At 35.2% G+C, this 20,787-nt stretch overlaps 5 protein-coding genes across 5 annotated transcripts; all 5 read right to left on the bottom strand.

Annotated features, from left to right (window-relative positions):
* Positions 1–854: 854 nt before the first annotated feature.
* Positions 855–2,499, bottom strand: LOC124456550 (flagellar calcium-binding protein-like). Its single transcript, XM_047006969.1, has 2 exons — positions 2,420–2,499; positions 855–1,536 (listed from the first exon to the last, which is right to left on the bottom strand). Exon 2 carries the CDS (start codon positions 1,527–1,529, stop codon positions 987–989), a length of 543 nt encoding a protein of 180 aa, XP_046862925.1. The 5' UTR covers positions 1,530–1,536; positions 2,420–2,499; the 3' UTR covers positions 855–986.
* Positions 2,500–3,543: 1,044 nt separating this feature from the next.
* LOC124456549 (flagellar calcium-binding protein-like) lies at positions 3,544–5,453 on the bottom strand. Its single transcript, XM_047006968.1, has 2 exons — positions 5,348–5,453; positions 3,544–4,478 (listed from the first exon to the last, which is right to left on the bottom strand). Exon 2 carries the CDS (start codon positions 4,474–4,476, stop codon positions 3,934–3,936), a length of 543 nt encoding a protein of 180 aa, XP_046862924.1. The 5' UTR covers positions 4,477–4,478; positions 5,348–5,453; the 3' UTR covers positions 3,544–3,933.
* A 2,060-nt stretch (positions 5,454–7,513) lies between these two features.
* LOC124456544 (glypican-6-like) lies at positions 7,514–10,839 on the bottom strand. Its single transcript, XM_047006963.1, has 4 exons — positions 10,327–10,839; positions 9,647–9,783; positions 9,065–9,202; positions 7,514–8,677 (listed from the first exon to the last, which is right to left on the bottom strand). The coding sequence occupies exons 1-4, from the start codon at positions 10,819–10,821 to the stop codon at positions 8,269–8,271; spliced, it is 1,179 nt and encodes a 392-aa protein (XP_046862919.1). The 5' UTR covers positions 10,822–10,839; the 3' UTR covers positions 7,514–8,268.
* Positions 10,840–10,946: 107 nt separating this feature from the next.
* Positions 10,947–13,921, bottom strand: LOC124456534. Its single transcript, XM_047006956.1, has 3 exons — positions 13,527–13,921; positions 13,192–13,350; positions 10,947–11,014 (listed from the first exon to the last, which is right to left on the bottom strand). The coding sequence occupies exons 1-3, from the start codon at positions 13,672–13,674 to the stop codon at positions 10,947–10,949; spliced, it is 375 nt and encodes a 124-aa protein (XP_046862912.1). The 5' UTR covers positions 13,675–13,921.
* Positions 13,922–14,846: 925 nt separating this feature from the next.
* On the bottom strand, positions 14,847–20,787 carry LOC124456555 (centrosomal AT-AC splicing factor-like; the record flags this gene model as incomplete). Its single annotated transcript, XM_047006975.1, has 9 exons — positions 14,847–15,520; positions 15,798–15,848; positions 19,174–19,255; positions 19,376–19,439; positions 19,538–19,563; positions 20,060–20,090; positions 20,165–20,205; positions 20,493–20,554; positions 20,747–20,787. Coding segments are annotated over 9 exons (435 nt in total), but the record flags the coding sequence as incomplete, so codon positions are not given.

Genomic DNA, 20,787 nt, shown 5'->3' with positions numbered 1-20,787 from the left:
GAGATAGCATCGGTTCATTAATTGCAAAACTTGTGCAGTGTTCAATTCATTGCCAATGCTACATTAATGTTAATTGTCATGTGTTATCATTTATGATGTAGTTTGTGAGTGCAAAGAAGCCATCAATGTAATGTTATGATATCCACTGCAATAATGTTATGCTATATTATAAAAACGTCATTAGGGTATTGATTATAAATAAATATACATGTTGACTTGGCAAGAAAGTTGTCTAGTAAAAACAAACACCACCGTCAGATTTATTGGTTATGGTTAATTATTCATGATTAAAAAAAAGAGATTGTTGTAATAAGTTGTAGATTACCAGCACTTACATCCAGAACAACCTTCAAAATTTCTTCCCTCGCACAGAGTAATACTTCTTCTCATTATCTCATATTGTCATACACACAACACGTGCCCCAGGCGGCCTGTAGCGTTGTACCAGTCCACGTACGTCGTACATTCTATGTACACACAAGTTGAATATTTCACATAGCTTTCACATGCTTTAATACGTTTTACTTTTCGAGATATTGAACTCAAGCAAAGTGAAGCCTGAGAAAATCAAGAGTGTTGAAAAAAATCTTTGCACGATATGACGACATTCGACCATGCATTCTTCGACATGTACATGTTAACTGACTGAAAGAAGTAACTGGATATACGTTTGCTTGTAATACGCATGCCCGATATAATTTGTTTTATTAATTTTATAGTTTTGATTTATAGTTAGAACGGAGAATCAGCGAGACACTTTCTCTGCGCATATTTCTGAAACTTTACCAATAATTTTATCAAATAGAATACTATACAAGTGTTATGGGATGAATTCAGTCACGTGCTACACGTTGTTTTATGCGATTGGTTATTTATTATTTTTTCAATGACATATTTTCAAGCCCATTAACTACATTATTAAACATACGCATAAAATTTTGATCAAAACACTGAGTTTAACGATGTTTTTAGAACATTCATGAACGTTATTCAGCAATGTTGTCATCATCATCTTCTAAGTCCAGATTCTTGCCAATGGCCCATTTACAGAACTCATCAAACATAATGAACCCACCACCATTGGTGTCAATCTTTTTGAACTCAGCCTCCATATCGTTTATGGGTCCCACCCATGTTTCAATCTTGCTTTTTCCATTCACGAACTCTATCAAACTGATTCGCTTATCACTGTTTGCATCAGTGCGACAGAAGGCCACCCAGTACTCAAAATACTGTCGAAGCGCAAGCAGAAACCCTCGGAACTCCCTCAACTCAATGTAGTCATCGCCCAGGTCGCCTCTCCTTGACTTTTTGCTATTCTTAGCTAGTTTGAAGGCCATCATGATAGCTAGTTTTGCGTTGAATATTTCATCAATATGCAACACATCTCTGATGCCTTTTTCGACTTCGGCCAGTGAGAGGATTCCGTTACCGTTGGGGTCAAACTGATTGAACATTTTCTTCCTTGCAGCCTTGTCTGCCCTTGCAGTAGGTAGCTTAGCATTTATCGCAGTCCAATCAATATCCATATCTTATCTATGGTTTTATTAAAGATAGCAAAGGTTTATTTCAAATATAAAATTGACTGATTTCTCTAACTAGCATTTACCATGGAATATATAATGAATAACGATTAGCAATGATGAGTATTCGCTATAAAAGATTTTGCAACGTAATGAAATCAATCATGCAAAACTTGTCCTCATTATTTACTTGTCCAAGGATGGTATCGTATGACTTTCGCTAGTTTTAAAAAAAGAATTATAGTTTACCTAAGGAGACTTTTCATTGATAAAATATGTATATATAGTGGGTTGCAGCCCAGTCAAATAATGTAATCTCACCAGTGAATGGCATATTTGTTTTGCATTCCTAAGAGCCGAAATTATAATATTTACATAAGCAGTTAATGAAAATGTCAAGAAGCATCCAGTTCGTACAAACAGACAAGTGAAGCAACTAAACTGGTCCATCTCGACACGCACAGGCTTCGGGAATGCGACCGACTCTCGCAAAACTGAAAGCATTCATATATCTATCGTTTACTTGACAAAAGATGTGCACCTTACAACTTCATGATTTATTGTTTTGCTAATGAGTCAATGCAATTGTTTCTATTGACGAAGTCCTGTTTGAGGCAACGATCGCCAAACAATTTTTGCTACTTCTAGTCAATGTAAAATGCTACTTACTACATTACAACAAAGTATATAAAGAAGATATAGCTTTTGAAAGTATTATTTGCAGTCTTGTTAAAGCGAATTTCAATTAATAAAAATGACTTAGCTTTCGTAAAATGAAGTACAAAATTACACATGCGCAATATTTGTACGTATTTTTGCTGATTGTATGTAATAACTACAAATTGACACGATCTAAAGAGCCATTTAGTTAGAAAAGTATGAAATTTTACTCTTACCTTTAGCGTCTAGAAGCTGCTGGTGATGTTTGTCAAATGTTAATGTCGTATGAGTGCAACTTGGCGTGAAATCACTCCTGGGTTTATCATTAAATTATTGCACAAAAACATTTTACAAGTCCAAACAAAACAATTTGAAATTCTGCCAACAAAGGGTAAGTAAGTCACTCTATCAAGTGCTTTTTTAGAGAATTGCTGAAATCTTTTCTTGTTTCTTCTCTTCATAGTACACAAACCATGTCCATGTTAAAATGGTCAAGTTAAATAGGTATATATTGTTTAAAAATATATCGCACTTCTGATGCAAAATTTAATCCCTGGTGAAACAAAATTTAATTCACCGGTGAAACGGTGAAGTCACGTGTCGCACAACTTTTAACATGTTTGATGTTTTGTATCAACAGAATGACGAAGTCGACAATAATCATAAAAAAATCAAGCAATTTAAGCGTGAATAGTATATGTTTTCAATAAGATGGCTTTATCAACAACTGCTGTTTATTTTAGTAAATACTTATTTGGATCAATCATACCATACTTTTTTAGATACTTAAATTAGACCAATTCACCTAAAATGTATTAATTTACCAATTTTGGTCATGCTCAATGCATTTGTATGTAGAAGGGCCATTGATTCTTTTTCCAAATATAGGCACAAATAAAGCAATCATTATAGATCATACTTCACATTTTAATTTTCAAAAATAAATAAGACTTGTTGAGTCAGAGCTGGTGACAACAACTTTGCAAATTTCTCTATTGAAGTAAATATTAAGATCTTCAGTCGTGCAATTAACTTGGTCTTATACCTATTTAGTCCTTTTCTGTTCAATCTTATATGTAACAGAATGTTTTTGCTCAATTTTTTAATGAATGTACGGATTAAGAAAAAGCAACAGTCGTATCAGAGAAAATGGCGATGACGTTTTGAAATATTTGAACCAAATTTGTCCATAGTGCCGTAAAATAACTTCTCGTTCCATAAAATGAGAAACAGTCACATAGTAAAGTTGAGTGCCGGAAAATGCCATTGATGCAAAGTGACAGGGACAATTTTGCCTTAAAATATGTTGTTAAGAAACGGATGATACGTTTACCAAAACATTTAATTGAAGCGTCTATTATTTTCACTTTACGATGGTCAAAGTTGATGCTTGTAATTGTGAGAAAACAGAATTACATTTAATACAATGATCACAATGAACAGTTACAACGTTGCCTCAGTAGAAACAACCTAGACATAATATCAAATTGGTCACCAACCTTCCTTTCTGGGAAAATGTTATTTATATATGCTTGATTATTGACTGGTGTGCTTAGGTAAAGCCATCGATAATTTATTGCAGTTTTATAACATTTTCAACCCCATCTAACTACATTATTTTAACTCCGTTAACTACATATGTTTTGAAAATCATATGTTCTATATGAAAAGGTTTCTCAATAAATATGACTAATTATGAAATATGATCAAAATTGTAAGTTTTAACGTGTTTTTATAACATTCATGAACGTTATTCAGCAATGTTGTCATCATCATCTTCTAAGTCCAGATTCTTGCCAATGGCCCATTTACAGAATTCATCAAACATAATGAACCCACCACCATTGGTGTCAATCTCTTTGAATTCAGCCTCCATATCGTTTATGGGTCCCACCCATGTTTCAATCTTGCTTTTCGCCTCCACGAACTCTATCAAACTTATTCGCTTATCATTGTTTGCGTCAGCGCGACAGAAGGCCACCCAGTACTCAAAGTACTGTCGAAGCGCAAGCAGAAAGCATCGGAACTCGTTCAACTCAATGTAGTCATCGCCCAAGTCTCCTCTTTTTGACTTTTGGCTGTCTTTTGCCAACTGGAAGGCCATCATGATAGCTAGTTTTGCGTTGAATATTTCATCAATATGCAACACATCTCTGATGCCTTTTTCGACTTCGGCCAGTGAGAGGATTCCGTTACCGTTGGGGTCAAACTGATTGAACATTTTCTTCCTTGCAGCCTTGTCTGCCCTTGCAGTAGGTAGCTTAGCATTTATCGCAGTCCAATCAATATCCATATCTAATCAAAGAATGTCCAATTAGAGTTTCCAAGTTTAATCATGGAAACATGGAAAACGATTTTCGATACAAGCTGATCATGGTTTCGGCAGCTCAATGGAATCAATCATGCAAAACCTCGTCATATACTTTTTAGATGTATCACTATTTTGTCATTTATGAAAAGAACGTTTTTCTTTGGCTTAACAAATATCAGACTGTTTGAGCTACTCATAGCAACGAGTTTGTACAGATAAAGAATAAAAGTAGCGGTAACGGGTTGCAGCCCGGTCAAATGAATACTCTAAATAGTTGAAAGCCAAATATTGTAATTCATGTAATCAGTTGATAAGACTATGCCAAAAAATGCACTGCACCAATAAAGGACAGAGAATCAACTTTACTCACAGAAAATGGGGAATGTCAAAGTAGCTACTGGTCGCTTATAACTTTTTGTGTGATAAGCCAATGACTATACTATAGTTTTTAACGAAGTCTTGTTTTGACAACGATTATCAACAACATGATGCGATGCTTACTTGCTCTGAATTAACAAACGTAAAAAGTTACGTTTGACGAATTATTAAACCTAAAATTTGCATGTAATCTTCTGGTAATGATTCCCAATGAATACCAAAACAAAATGGACAAGCTTTCGTAAAAATTCATATATAAATGCTTTAAACAGTACGCACATAATTCTTCGTGCAAAAATGGTCGTTGCCTTCTTCTGTTTATAAATAAAGCCGTGGTACGCGAATTTTAGTTTTGCGAGGACAATAATAATCAACTCATGCCACTCATCGTAAAGTACTCATCCTACAAGTTATTGGTAAATTGACCAGAACTAGGGGTCGATGTTCATAGAGAAATACAAAATTTCACACATACCTTGTCTGACGGAAAACTGCTTGAGTGTCGGTAGGCAAATGTAAATTTCGTATATTGACAAGTGTTGTGTCAGGTTTGTTTTAAATACCTCAGCCAGCCATAGAGATTAAATTATTTATGTGCGTCTCACTTTATGCATCTGTAGCTACAGGTGTCCAAAACTATTTACGAGTTCAAATAATTTAAATGGGAACTTTGCAAAATGTGCAATTAAAGTCCATCATTTTGCACGACATGTCACTCAGGATACATTTCTACATTCTTCATTAGAACTTTCGAGAACTTTTGCGTAAATTTGCTGATAATATTGCTCGTCGTCCGGGGCTACATGATACACTTTACCATTTTGAGTCATTGCGCTAAAATAGAAATCAACTGTGGCGACTGCATTCGAAGAGGCGAAGCCATCAAAATGCTATTTTGCATATGTGAAAACATCCATCCCAACAGGTTAAATAAAGAAACAAAACAATTTAACGTGTCCGTTTTATCGGACAATGCAATCGATTATATATAGTGCAAATTTGCAAAATAGAATGGGAAAATTCTTCTTTTATTGCAATTTCTTTTTATTCTATATGGCTGAAGCATCCAACCATATGTATCCAAGCATAAGCTCCAACATGGCTGAAGCAATTTTTGCTCGCGACATCGAATGTAGGATATGCATCTTTCTGAAGCGATTGTTGATTAAGTTGATTTTTTTTTAGGTAATGCTTGGTAGATATGCTATGAAAAAATATGCTTCAACCAGATCCATCATATGAACAATTTACATGCAAATGGTGTTGAAATTTGGTCAATTTCTACAATCGCATTTTTTACACATACGTATATGTATTATGGGTGTATGTAAAAATCATGCATTAATTACTAGGGTATCAATAATTGTTCTTTTCTCGTTCTCAATATGACAGTTCTATTCATCCATTGCATTTCTAAGCATTGCTCAATGCGTGGAAAACTGGAAATTGTGTCTTTATGATCAAATCACTTTTATATCTCACGATTGGCGTTTGACGATTTCTTTCTTTTAAAAATTAAAATGGATACAATCAAGTGGAACAAGATTGCGTGAACACACACATGCGCAGTTTAAAAGACACCTGCCGCAACAATTTGATCGCGCGATATTTTGCATGGAAGAGAAACGTCATCCTTGCAATAACGACCCAGGGTGTGCGGGTCAATAGGGACGGTAGGAAGAGGCATTAAATGTCACTAAATCTTCAAACTACCCACACTTTTGTCTGAATCGGTTATTTTGCCAAAATATGCAACTTTGCCTCTAAAATTATATTTACATTCGTTATCGTAATAACAACAAAGACGCAGGTGAACCAAATATTGGCAAGAGTCTCCTTGTGGCTAACTCTGCAAGTGTTTTCCAAACAAACGAGATAATGCATCAAGTCGCGTTGCCCTTTTGCACAAACATTTCTACTTTCAAAAAAGAAATCTTTAAGATTCTCAAGCGTTTTATTTTTTTCCTCACCGTCTCTTGCTTTGTCGAATACCCTGAGCGATTTGTTTATATAAAACATAAGACGAAATTTAATTGAAATTAAGTTTGAACACATGTACTCAATGAATTCAATATGCATAGGAGCATGTTTAGAGAGATTTCAGGAGCATATTTATAAGGAGGCAGAAGGATGTTTAGAGGGATTGCAGGAGGATATTTAGAGGTATTTCAGTAGCATGTTTATAGGCATTTCAGGAGCATGTTTAGAGAGATTGCAGTAGGATATTTAGAGGTATTTCAGCAGCATGTTTATAGGCATTTCAGGAGCATGTTTAGAGAGATTGCAGGAGGATATTTAGAGGTATTTCAGCAGCATGTTTATAGGCATTTCAGGAGCATATTTAGAGAGATTGCAGGAGCATATTTATAGGGAGGCAGGAGGATGTTTATAGGGATTGCAGGAGGATATTTATAGGGATTCCAGGAGCATGTTTAGAGGGATTGAAGGATGTTTAGAGGTAACCTGTCTACAGAATGAACGCTATTCCACAGCCTTTGTCACTGTTTCCTACAAGCAGTATCTAGAGACATGTAGAACAATTTAGTAAGTTTAGTAAGAGAAGATAGAAAGATGGCAAGTTGTGCAGAACAAGAACCAAATATTACACATCGATTTCCAACACGATAAATAGCAACATCACTACAAAACAAGAACGATTCTTTAATTCAACAACACAAATCGATTAAAGACGTTTTATAATGACTACTGACATAACTATTATAACCATTATTACCGCAAATAATTGATATTTTAGCTTTTTACAAACACACCGAACAGAACCAACAGCAAACTTTTATTCAGTCCACAACGTAATTTGCTGTACTGGCTCAAACGATCAAATATCTCTACTTAAATTTTTCTATATTCTAATTTATCTATATTAGCGACTCCTTTAAAAAAAGTGTTATCCAACATCCATCAGTTGCATATGAGAATGACGTTAAGTACACAAGCCGAAAAAATATTTATGGCAAAAATTAAGTTGAGAACCGCCAAGTTAACAAAGCAATCGTACATAATTGTTAACTTTCAATAGATGAGAGAACAGCGAAGGGTTATAAAAATGTTAAGCAACTTATGCATAAATTATTAAATGTATAAGGTCTGTCGATGGCAACTTTTTAATGACACATTAGAAATTTGAAATGCAAGGGTAAAATAACTATCCGTTCTTCAGAAAATACAGCTTCTCAAACGTACTGCCACATCAGACAAACATGAGCCCTGACGTTGTTACGAGAAATATAGCAACGTGTGAGATGACACTTCCATGGCATGCTCGTGAGGGCCACGTGGTGTCCACAAAGATTTTCACGCTACCACGTGTGGTAGGAGAGTCGTTGTCATTATCGTTTGTATAATGAGTGGGAACATCGTCGCTCAAAGTATTATTGTTTATACGATCACCAGAGCCGGAAAAGGGATATCTTCGTCATCCGTAATGAGTATAGATGTAGGTGCGTAATTGTCTGTTTTCTCGGGAGTGGAAGTTTTGTTTGTGCCGTCGTTCGAGACATAATCTGGTATGACAGGTGGTGTACTTTTTACAACGTTTTTTCCCCTAATGGTTTCACCGGAACCAGAAGATTCATTGTCACCAAGAGGTTCGTTGCTACCAGATCCAGATGCGCTAGATGACTCTTCGTCATCAGACCTATGTAAACCATCACCACTAGCATCATCATCCTTTACTGGATTCGTGATCATTATTTTCAATTTCGAAAGTTGATCTGATATTTTCCTTTGATAATCTAAATCTGCATTGACTAACGATAACCCTAACCTTGGAACGTCTTCCGAATTTCTGAAAAGAAAGATTGCAGTACGTTAAGGCACACGCCTAAGTCAAAAACAATTCCAGTCGGCTTTTATATCCAAACATATTTCTGGCAGAAAGCCGAACAACATGCAACTCATACAAAAATTAAAAGTGTCATTAAATTCCAAGGGTGAGATGCACGGGTTTATATAATACAGCGTAAACAATACTAATTAACTTCTAAAATATTTTTCGATTTCGTAGAATAGTTTTTGAGGAATGAAGCTAAATATTACTGTCGTATCAAGGGAACTGGGACTTGGAAACCCTTTTCGGTCATTTTCGGTCATCGACAAAGAGAAAAGAAATAATCTGGAAAATATTTACTTCAAAATGACGTCAAATTTTCGTGACAACGAAGCAAAGACCAACCTCTGTATCGTAAAGCCGTTCCAACAACTTTCATTTTGTGCACGAGCCGCAAACACATTCAAATCACAAACCGTCTTTGGTAGGTTAGTCCACACGTCTCCGAACTTAATCAATTCATCACGAAACTCCTTGGTAAAGCTAAAGAAATTCGAACGATTTGTCATGGTTGAAGAAAACGCATAATTTCATCATATGATTACAAAATGGATGAAAATATCTACTCAGTGAAAAACACTTTAAATCATATAATAAACGCCCGCAGTGTTTAATGAATTCCAGCGGTTCTAGGGAGGGCGTTTAATAGACACGAGACGTTTCAGAAGAAGCGTTCATATCATTTCTATCACCTTAGAGTGCACAAATAAAAATAAAACTAAAATTAAATATATGTTTTTTTAAGCCCAATGGACAACATACTATTATAACATCATCGTCATGTTAATATGGTGTAAGATGTCAATTAGAGACGGAAAGTTTATTAGATAAAGGGGACTAATACAAACTCACGCTTCGAGAAGGGGAGGGCTAATTTGATAAGGGGAGTTTCTTCGAACATTTACGATATTGTAATTTCTTACGTACGTGTCAAAGGATAGTGGATTTTCCGTGGTTTTCATTAGTGAACTTCTTCTTTTTCGTTGTCCCTCCAGGTAGAGATCACTTCCACTGCGATCTATTTCTCGTTTTCTTCGATTTTTCGAAGGACACAAGGACTTAGCCTAAATTAATGGTTCAAAACGTTGATGAAGTCACCGTTATTCTAGTTTTACTAGAATACAAAACGAAATACTTCTGAACACTTGATTACAATTGTGCATGCACAAAAAAGCATGCTACTTAAAGCAGAGTTAAACTAGCTTTTTTATGCAGCTACGAGCCTTTTCTCTACTATGAAATAACTTTTTTTGTTAGCAATCATTGTTTGCTATCACAATTGAGCCAAAGCTCCAAAATGAACGATATGCAAAATGGTAGATCCGCAAGTTGAATTCATAACAAAAGTAAAAAAGGCGCATTTCAAACGTCGAACATTAACAATGCATTTAAAAGATAAAGAGGATTTTTGCCTCATTTTCCTTTATCTTTAATGCATCTGGCGCAAGTAAAATTCGACGTTTGAAAAATAGTTTGAGGCAGGCCAAAAAGAAGCTAATTACAAATTACAAATTCGAGGGGGCAGTCTTCTTGGAAAAGAAAAATTGTGAAGTTGTCGGAGCATATGAATATAATAATGCCAGAGCATGAATTTATAAATATAGAACCTTTGCCAACACTTTGCCGAAATTTTTGCTCATTTCCATGATAGCACTCGAAATATCGAAACTGAACATTCCAAATATCGCAGTGATGTCGTACTGGCCATCAAGTTTACCAACTAATGCGTACATGCCACGCATGTAATCACGCCAGTAGCCATTTAATTTGCCATCAAAGTGGAAACATCGACCCAAAACGTTATGACAAGTCCCATTACACATTCTGGCATCAGGAATTCCGTTACAAACATCACAAAACTGAGCTTTGGTGAACTCTTCTATGCATTTTTTGCGTAAAAAATTACCAATCAGAGAGGAGGCAATAATGTACCCTTTCCAAAGACCCGTCGAGAACACTTTGGCGTACACAAGCGTTGTAAGCATGTTCATCGTGATTTTCCGTGGGTAGATACCAAAAGGTTGTATATCATCGATTCGTCTAGCGGAGCAATTTATGAAATCCGTATCATTCAATAATTCTTCTTTCCCCAAACCAAACATTGTAGATTGGGTTCGTTGTAAAAACTCGAAAGGATTGTCTCAAATCAATCTTCCTATTGCCAGTATAGAAGTCTTCCAAGGTAATAAACAAGTCATCAAAATTTCACGATTTTTATAGAAATTATTCATGTACACGCGAGCAAGCATTTCGCTCCATTTTTCCTCGATGTGCGAAGCAAATTCATCATAAAACCTGGAAAACAAGCCAACCACATTAATTACAACAATGAAAAGAAAGATTAATAAATTAAATGACAAATGTTTCAGGCTGTTATTGATATTTGATATAATAAGATACATTCTCCGAAACGAAACTTGTCTATGTAAAAAAAGAATTTTGGTAATCTTGTTACTACATGTGGAATTTAAAAAAATATCACAAAAATAAGTCAAATGCAAGAAGCCCGGACGAAATTAATAACAGTCAAAAGATACAGCATAAAATAACAGTTAATCAGAAAAATCGAATCACCGTGGAATACGCAATATCAAGTTACCAAAGTTAAATTAATTTACTAGTACATTAAAAAGCAAAGTGTCTCGTTTGTAGTTATCATTTTGTTGTCATCGATAAGGCAAGATGTGTGGGCTAACATTACAGTATGAAAGTATGATTGGTTAAGAGCATCGGTGATTAAAACGCGTGAAATATCACACTAGAGCCACACTAATGGCTTCTGTGTCATAAGAAGGAAAATTAAAAGGAATTTCTCAGAAGAAAAAAGTTAAACCAAAATCCAGAATAACTGTAAAAAATACAGTGATTCAAGTAGGTACTCGAAGGATAAGAGGACTTATCACAGATTTTCAGTTATGGAAATGAACACGCAAACCTCAAACCCAAATCATTACCTCACAATCTTCAAAACCACTTCTTAACCTCATTCAATTCCTGCTTCATAATTCAAGGGAAGAATGAGACGTTTACGAGTTAATTGTGTAATATAAAAGACGCGGCCATATCTATATTTCCACTGTTTTATTAATGTATTCATTAAACTTCACAATTTTTAAATCAACCAAGAACGAACGAACTTTTGTAAAAGAGTTTTTTTCCTGTTTCAGACAATTCGTATCAACAAGCATGAATATTAACATTGATTGAACAAAAAAAAACATAAGCAATGCAAGGAATTCTAGCATTTTTTTGTCCATTTAAATTATTGAAACGTAATGTGTCAAAACCAATATTTCCATAGCGCCTGTGTTGGCACGATATCGGAATGGAATGAAAATGGCTCTAATTATCAGGTGCGATATTTTAAGTGCGAATGATTAGCTTATATTTGCAAACCAATTACCTTTCCCGTTTGTTTTAAACACATCTATTGATGCATGTCATATATATTTGATGAAAATGAAATATAGTTAGCAAATGACACATGGCAACGAACAATAGCAAATTCTAGCACATTCGTCTGCAAGATTATTAGTACAAGTCTATAAGTACCAAATGCCATACTTTGATAAATATAAAACACAATTGACAATCCGCAAATAGCAAACATATTTATTCTAAACATTAAATAGATATGACATAAACGTTCATTTAGGAGCATAAGTCAGTGATATATTGAAATAGTTTGAAGTGATTCGATTTGTCAAAAAACATGCAAATGCGTCAACGCGAACAACTAAACTTTAATCTTTTGCTATAAGGCTTTTGTTTCATTAAACTGACAGCCATTAATACCGATTGCATTTTTCGATGAAATGTGCCAATAATCTTCTCAAGGGGAGGGAGTTTAAATCGAGGCTTATGTACAACACCGATTAAAAAAGATGAAAGGCAAGAAATAGTATTAATGCATCAGGGTATTTTTACGGTAAAGCGGTCATGCCCGACAATAAAAGAATGAACGCGTGTTGAATCTTTATTCAATATTAATTATAAGGGTTGTTTTGATGATTGATGGCTTATTTACCGTTGAATGTAATTTCAGTTCAAAGTATTATGTGTTTGTTGTTTAACGAACCACAGGTTACATGGTATTCATACAGCGAGTATGTACATGAAGATATACATTCATGAAAACATTGTAAAGTAACAGTCATTCTGGCTGTTCATCAAAATCTTTCACAGTGGCCGACAACAGCAAGCCACCGCAGCCCTTTAAGGTCATAAAATGAAGACCAAAACCTTTCACCTATAGTTCAAAACATGATCAAACGCTCTATAAACAACGCAGTACATGATTAAAATCCCATTTACATTGTTAGATACACAGCTCACATTGTACACAAATGTGATGAAAATCTACTTCATGATGAAAATTTGTCAGAATTGAGACATTGTCAGAATTGAGAGTGTTTAGTTGAGCATTATTAGCACGGTTTGATTTCGAGCAAGCGCTTGATTTTGGCACTTACCGTCGAATTGCGAAGCTCGTGTTTTAAGAAACTGAAGTGTGGCATTAGTTTGGCGTTGAAGGGCAACTTCGAGTATCCTGCTGCTTGTAGCGTACAATTCATACTCCATTTGTTGCGAACAACATGTTAAATTGCTCCGACATATCCTCAAATTAAGACCTACAAAACAAAAACATACGATATTGTAAAACTGCGACAAAGATGCGTTGATAAAATCGATTTACACAGATAGAAAGATATAAAATGACGTTGAAAGCCATATACATACTAACGGCCTTGGTCTAAAGTCGAAAGTGAGACCGCACTCTTCGACTTAAAATACACCGTTCACTAACCTTTTGTAGGTTTCTTCAACAAAAGATCTTGTGATACGTTTTGAAAAAGATTTGATTGAAGTGAGCAGTTTTTCACATCACTCGTTATTTTACAATTCGCTGACAAAAGTAAAACCAACAAAAACACTAGAACGACGAAGTCCTTCATCTTGAGAATTTGAACGATAATATTCTTTAGGCTTCAACACAAAGACGCCACAGCAAGAACTAAGGCAAAAACTATCATTGGACAACAAACAGAAGCAAGAGACTACGATTATCGGATCGAGAACAGTTCTTCGACAGAGAAACGAGTGACTGAATATAAATAATTGTATTCATAAACAATGTTGACGAGAGACGCGACATCCCGCTGCTATCGTGTTACCATGATGGAGTACAACCGGAACAAGCCATGGGGTGGAGAACAAAGACATTTTAAAGATGATTCAATCGATATTTTATGTTTATTCTAGAAATATCGACACTTTGGGGCTTAAATAATAAGGAATAAAACGATCGAACAAGATACACCATACTTTCATGGCAGGAATTTGCTGCACCTTCTTCCCACATGTTTGATTATCTTTGCTCAATGGGGCAGTCAGCAATTGATATTACGATTGATGTATTGAATTGATATTTTTTGTAACATCATCGGAGCACTTGAACGGAGGTGGAAACGTACCTTTCCGAAACATCAATGAATAGAAAAAAGACTACAACACTGTCGACACAATTATGACGGTCTTTATAAAAAAAATACGAAGAAAAATATGTACATAAAGAACACTTGAGAAAAACGACGATTTTTTTGAGAGCAAACATGTTTGCTCTCAAAAAAATCGTCGTTTTTCAAGTGTTTTAAAATTGCTGCTAATTAGAAATTACATAAAGAACATTGTGTACTTTCACAACTGATAAACGAAAATGACTATGAATTGAACATGTCGAAACATGTTTGCTCTCAAAAAAATCGTCGTTTTTCTCAAGTGTTTTTTAAAATTGCTGCTAATTAGAAATTACATAAAGAACATTGTGTACTTTCACAACTGATAAACGAAAAATGACTATGAATTGAACGAAATAAGACCCAGACTTTAGTTACGGTAATGTGAAAATCTTTGCTAGGGGGGGAAATGGCGACGGACATGCATGACTGACGAAGCTATGGAAATGAAAGATTTTGTTGGTAATCTCTCACAGTCAAATACCTGTTGACATGTACGAATACCTAAATTTAGTCATGAAGATCATTATTTTTACAATAGATTGTTACGTTTTAATCTAATTTGCGAAACTCAGTTAGAATTTTAAGGCAAATAGTGATGTAGACTCATATTTTAGGTGGAAAAGCTTTTTAACCTTGTTGTAGCTCCAAATTTTACAGCATATAAATTATGTTCATGTAGTCCCTGCAAAATCTTATCAGTTGTACAACAGACAACCCCTAACATGGCGAAATGTCCCCATACATAAAGCAATATCTTGGGCTATATTTATCATACGGTACATTTACATCATGCACAACAATTTGAAAGATAAATAGTACTAAAGTCGAATGACAAATTAACGTCAATTTTAAACTTCTTGTATTTTTCTTGTTACGTGTTACTGTACTAGCCTTCTTGAATTTCTAGAGACACGACAATTTGATTTAAAAAAGGTTTTTTGGTCATCCATGTAGAAGCAATCATTGACATTACACAAGATTATACAAAACAAGATTTCAGCTCAAATAGCACAAACAAGGCAACTCACTAGTAGGTTTTACTTCGTTTATCGTAACTAGTGAGTAGCAGTTTTAGATCCAATGAACAATTTTGTCCAATAAAATACATTTATCAGATCTTCCCACGTTCACTATGTAGAATGCCATTCAAGTAAGCCAACCTTTTTATGTTTCGTTACATTACATTTGGTTACACAATATGGTGCTTGATGATCGCAGTAATTTCAAATATGATCATAGAACATTTTAGGTCTGTTTTCCACGTCGTGACTTGAAGCTTCGCCTGCGTAAGGTACATTCAAAATTAATCCTACTTTCTGTTTCAGAAAGGGCATGCGGTTTTGTGTATGGAGGGTGGAGGGGGAATGTGACGATAACACTATTTCATGTAATCCAGAAATTAAATAAGGGAACAGTTGTGAAGGAAATGCTGGATAAAAGGATACATTGAACAGAAACCTTTGGGGATGAAAGATTGATGCACTTTTCATCCCTTACTTCATCAATCCTACATTCTATTTAATAGAAAGAAAATACAATGCAATACATGGTCAAAGTACCTCGTCTGCCATCTTGGACCTGAATTCCACACTCCTCCAAATGAAGGCAACCTGAACACGGAAAACAACAATAAATTAAGGCAAATATATTAATATTTTTCTTCCTCGAGAATGAATCCTAGATTATTAATAACACCGTACATGGAAACTGTCGAACCATAGAATTTACGAATCGAGCAGTAAGAAAATATTTAAGAAACGCACGAGCAGAAAGAGACTCAAAAAAGCCGAGAAAGAGACTTAATTAAAACATAAACATCACTCATTTGCTAATTTTATCAAAACAGCCATGATTAATCTGGAGTGTTTGCATATAGGCTTTGTGTTTGCAGATAGTTGACAATCCTCGTTTTTTCCGTTTCAATGTTGATCGGCCAAAACTTGTTGAGGCGATGAAACTGTAGCATTCATTGTAATACTTCCAGTACTTAAGTGCAAGATTGAAAGGTTGAAGTGGTTTGTAGAGTACTCGTTTGATTTACATGTAGTAACAATGGGTTGAAGAGTGTAAGTTGTGAGAATCAAAGCTAACGAACATCCCCCTAGATTAATTTGATGTGATTTTTAGTGGAATGAAACCATTGAGCGAAACAAAAAACAACTGTGGGAGTTACGTTTTTAAGAATCGGTTCAGGATGTGATGGATAAGCTTTGGCACTTTGAAGAAGCTTTAAGGATTACCAGGATAATATCTTATATTGCGACCAGGGGAGAATCAGGTCGTTTTCGATGACGTAACAGCAACCATGTAACGATTGTCAATAAAATTTTTTTTTTTTGCAAACATCGACATGACAGCAGGTAATATTCGGTTGCTCTAGCTCATTTGGGAATGATTATTATTCAATCTAGGAAACGTTTGACGTTCCAACTATTTATCTCTCGTATTCACATGACACATGTTAGTGTGAGATCATATCATCATCATGAAATGAAAGATAATTCCCATTTGTCAAAAATATTATGAACGTTGTAGCGTAGCCAGTCCGTTTATTTAGAAATTCGTTCACTCGCTACGAAAACAAAACATTTCAAATAAAAAAAAAGAGAATTTTCTTCAATTGACATAGCAGTACTGAAACTTGCCGACTGGCTACTGCTGAAAACACAGTGGAAAGTAAACAAGAACGACGGGCAACTCATAAAAAGGCTTGATACCGTCGGCGCCACACTGACATGGCGCACCGCAAGAAATGTAAACAATTCGTGTTCTATCTTTCGAATCAGCTGCGACTAATCTGAATAGTTTTTTTCTAAGCTGAATGAATTCCCCACCATCGTCATCAGGCAAATGCTGAAACCCGCATATATCAATAAAGTTTCAATAAACAGGATAAGGAGTATTGACGCTATCACATATGGTAATAATCACATGTCAATTATGAATCGCTTCATGAAGACATATTTTGAGTGAATCTATTCACTTAGGAATTCCAATTAGTAAGTAGGTATGTGATTTGAAAAAGATATCGATGCTTTCTAAATTCTAAGTCGTATTATTTGACAAAACAGACTAGATGAGCTCTACATTATCAAATTTCCGTTTCTTTCATTCCTTTGAGACCGCCTGTAGACATAAGGATCATTCAATTAGCAAATCCAGATCGAATTACCGTGCGGTCTTTGTGGGATGCCAAAATCAATTCTTAATGCTTAATTCAATGAATTCCTATTATCATAAAACAAAGAACTTATTAGGCCTGAAAACATTTGTAATAAGCTCTAACTCAGAAAAATCAATTGACCTATAAATATTCTAAATTCTAAACTCAAGGAACTCACACATTCTGAATAGCTTTTAAATTCCCGGTGAGAAAATGATGAATTAAATCTTTGCAGGTCAAGGTCAACTGACACATGCGCGTTGCACATGCGCTATTATGACAACGACACGAGACAGGAACGAGCAGCCAAATAAAAATGGTACGCTTTGCGTACATAAATGTACGTTGGTCTACTAACTATCTGCAGTGGATGGACGTCGTGACTAGGGAATAACTCAATACAATGATACGAGCACAGAAATCAATTAAAACGAAACAACAATGCCTGTCGTAAACGTTTTATAAAACAACACAACAAAGCCTGTCGTAAACGTTTTATAAAACAACACAACAAAGCCTGTCGTAAACGTTTTATAAAACAACACAACAAAGCCTGTCGTAAACGTTTTATAAAACAACACAACAAAGCCTGTCGTAAACGTTTTATAAAACAACACAACAAAGCCTGTCATAAACGTTTTATAAAACGACACAACAAAGCCTGTCGTAAACGTTTTATAAAACGACACAACAAAGCCTGTTGTAAACGTTTTATAAAACAACACAACAAAGCCAGTCATAAACGTTTTATAAAACGAAACAACAAAGCCTGTCATAAACGTTTTATAAAACGACACAACAAAGCCTGTCGTAAACGTTCTATAAAACGACACAGTTGACAGCAAATGACGTGTAAATACATACTAGAACAATGGGATAGTGGCGCGCTGTCTTATTCGTTTACATATTGCTACGAAGGAACAAGGAACAGATCACAATACAAATGATGTTTTCCAATCGTCACTGATGATTGAAAAAAGCTCCATGTTGCAAAGAAGCCTTCTCGTTAGTTACATTGGACAACCGCATTCTGTGATAACAGTTATCATGATGATCACCGCCGAATAAGATGGCGGTGCATACGAAGAATTTGACATCCACACAAAGATTTTACAAGTATTCAAAAGACAACAAGTATTTTAAATACCCCCACTTATCCCGCATTTTATTGATGAACAAACAAATCAACGGGAAATGCCCGGACTAATTAACACATATGTAATCATAAATATTAGAACAACCAAATATGGCATGGTAAATTTGATGAGTAATCTTTGTTCGAACATCGTTACTTATAATCGACCGTAAAGCATGCATTTTTAAAAAACACCTCGAGCTATTTGGCTTCAACTTATGCCAATTTAATAAATACAAGCAAAAGATCGTATTCGTGGTTTGAGCGGGAAAAACGCGAAATGCTACGTCCTGTCGCATGGAGAAATCAATCCGTTTGACGAAAAAGGGTGGGTAATAATTCCATGTTTTACAATATGCGAAATTAAACCTTAATCCAATCACTAAACAATATGTGATAAATTGCCTATAACTAAAAGACTAAAGATTGAGGTTGGAGTTAAAAATTGCGTATTGCGAACACAAACCGATAGATGGAGAATTTCTCAATGGAAAATTTACAATATGTGGCAAAACCGGCAAAACACTAGCCACCAATAAAACTATTTCAAAAACAAAAAGTTCATTAGTGCGGTAGTTAACTGCCAAGAAGATTGATTACAAACGTACTCTAGGAAAAATATACAGTCTTCACTCACCATTCGTTGTCAACTTTACAAGTTCGATCGAAATTTGCTCCAACTCGATATGGATTCTTCCCACGTTTCTTTAAACGCTCAGCTGCAAAAATTTTTTAACAGTCAACAATGTCGGAGATTATTGTAATAGAAACTGTCGAATTACAAGATTAAATTTACAATTAATCACTTCACTATTTCGAATACAATTTGTCCTGCATACCGTGTTTTTGAAATTCACTAAATGATGGACCAATAGCAGAAGAATGGGTAGTTTCATCGTCGTCCTAAGACAAAATTATAAAGTGTAATGATTTCTAAATTTTGAGTCATGAATTATTATACTGAAAGGACAAAATGCAAAACGTGATCAAAATACACTTACTGGAAGAAGCCATGGAGGAGTAGCACCTGAATTAAAAAAAATACCCCATCATATGAAAATGTCTTAAGGTTGCACATTGACCAAAGCATACTGGCTAATGCACACTGTCCAAAGCACACTGTTCAAAGCACATAGGCTAAAGCACACTGTCCAAAGCATACTTCCCAAGGCACACAGACCAAAGCACATGGTCCAAAGCATACTGACCAAAGCACACTGACCAAAGCAAACTGACCAAAGCACACTGACCAAAACAGATTGTCCAAAGCACATTGACCAAAAGCAAACTGACCAAAGCACACTGATTAAAGAACATTGTCTAAAGCAAACTGACCAAAGCGCATTGACAAAAACACATTAACCAAAGCAAATCGTACAAAACACACCAGCCAAAGCACATTAACCAAGGCACACTAACTAAACACAGAGTTCGATAAGAGTGTTGAAAAAACCCAACAATCGTCAAAAATAACAGCAGAAATTCAAATTTACCAAATTAATATCTGGAATAAGAAAACATACCTGTATGGATATTTTGTGAGATTTCTCCGTTCTTAAAGATACGAAGAAAGAACGCATAAATTCGCAATCCACATTACTGCCGAGAAACAAAATCGAAATAGCTACCTTGGTTGCTTCAACTGTGACACGAAGCTTCTTGGCTCCCTCTAAGTAAAAATGAATTTTTTTTTCACACAATTAAACTCATCTAACAGCACACGCCAAATGAGTAAACTGAAAAATCTCAAGAGAAACGGAAACGTTCAGGGGCCGGTTGTTCAATAGGGGGGGGGGGTTAACGCTAACCCTGGCTTAAATTTGCATAACGCAGGGTTAAATCTAATCCTAGGTTAGTTATTAATTCTAGGCTAAGTTAACCGGCTTTTGAACAACCGGCTCCAGAAGTTTAAAATAGCTGAAATTTTGAACTAATTTAACATAAATTTCTACACACTGGGAGCCTTTCTCCCATCTTCAAGATCAAATTCCCACGGGTACCATTGATCAGAGCGAGCACTAAAAACACAAACAAATAATGATGAAAAGAGACGTTGCCAAGAATGTAACACGTCACCTTGCGGTTGGTTTTCATGGATACTCAGATTGTTAAGCATATAATAAGCCATGGATACTTCTTTATATGTTAAAAGAGCATAGGGAATGTTTGAAAGAAAATTTAATAACATAGCAAATTCATGTATGGTATACCTGTATTTTACAACACCTCCACCCCAGACTCTTTGACCGTC

This window comes from Xenia sp. Carnegie-2017, unplaced genomic scaffold (genome assembly GCF_021976095.1).
Source record: "Xenia sp. Carnegie-2017 unplaced genomic scaffold, XeniaSp_v1 HiC_scaffold_53, whole genome shotgun sequence".
Lineage (NCBI taxonomy): Eukaryota > Metazoa > Cnidaria > Anthozoa > Malacalcyonacea > Xeniidae > Xenia > Xenia sp. Carnegie-2017.
This window is presented reverse-complemented; position numbering and strand designations above follow the sequence as displayed.

What these genes read in the sequence shown, in the direction of transcription:
- LOC124456550 (XM_047006969.1), bottom strand. Translation starts at nt 1,529, where the DNA reads ATGGATATTGATTGGACTGCGATAAATGCTAAGCTACCTACTGCAAGG.
- LOC124456549 (XM_047006968.1), bottom strand. Translation starts at nt 4,476, where the DNA reads ATGGATATTGATTGGACTGCGATAAATGCTAAGCTACCTACTGCAAGG.
- LOC124456544 (XM_047006963.1), bottom strand. Translation starts at nt 10,821, where the DNA reads ATGTTTGGTTTGGGGAAAGAAGAATTATTGAATGATACGGATTTCATA. An exon ending in TCGGCAAAGTGTTGGCAAAG is followed by an intron (nt 9,784 to 10,326) that starts GTTCTATATTTA and finishes CCATTAATTTAG; the next exon opens with GCTAAGTCCTTGTGTCCTTC. An exon ending in AATCCACTATCCTTTGACAC is followed by an intron (nt 9,203 to 9,646) that starts GTACGTAAGAAA and finishes GAATTTCTTTAG; the next exon opens with CTTTACCAAGGAGTTTCGTG.
- LOC124456534 (XM_047006956.1), bottom strand. Translation starts at nt 13,674, where the DNA reads ATGAAGGACTTCGTCGTTCTAGTGTTTTTGTTGGTTTTACTTTTGTCA. An exon ending in GTTGAAGAAACCTACAAAAG is followed by an intron (nt 13,351 to 13,526) that starts GTTAGTGAACGG and finishes TTTGTTTTGTAG; the next exon opens with GTCTTAATTTGAGGATATGT. An exon ending in ACGAGCTTCGCAATTCGACG is followed by an intron (nt 11,015 to 13,191) that starts GTAAGTGCCAAA and finishes CTTGTTTTCCAG; the next exon opens with GTTTTATGATGAATTTGCTT.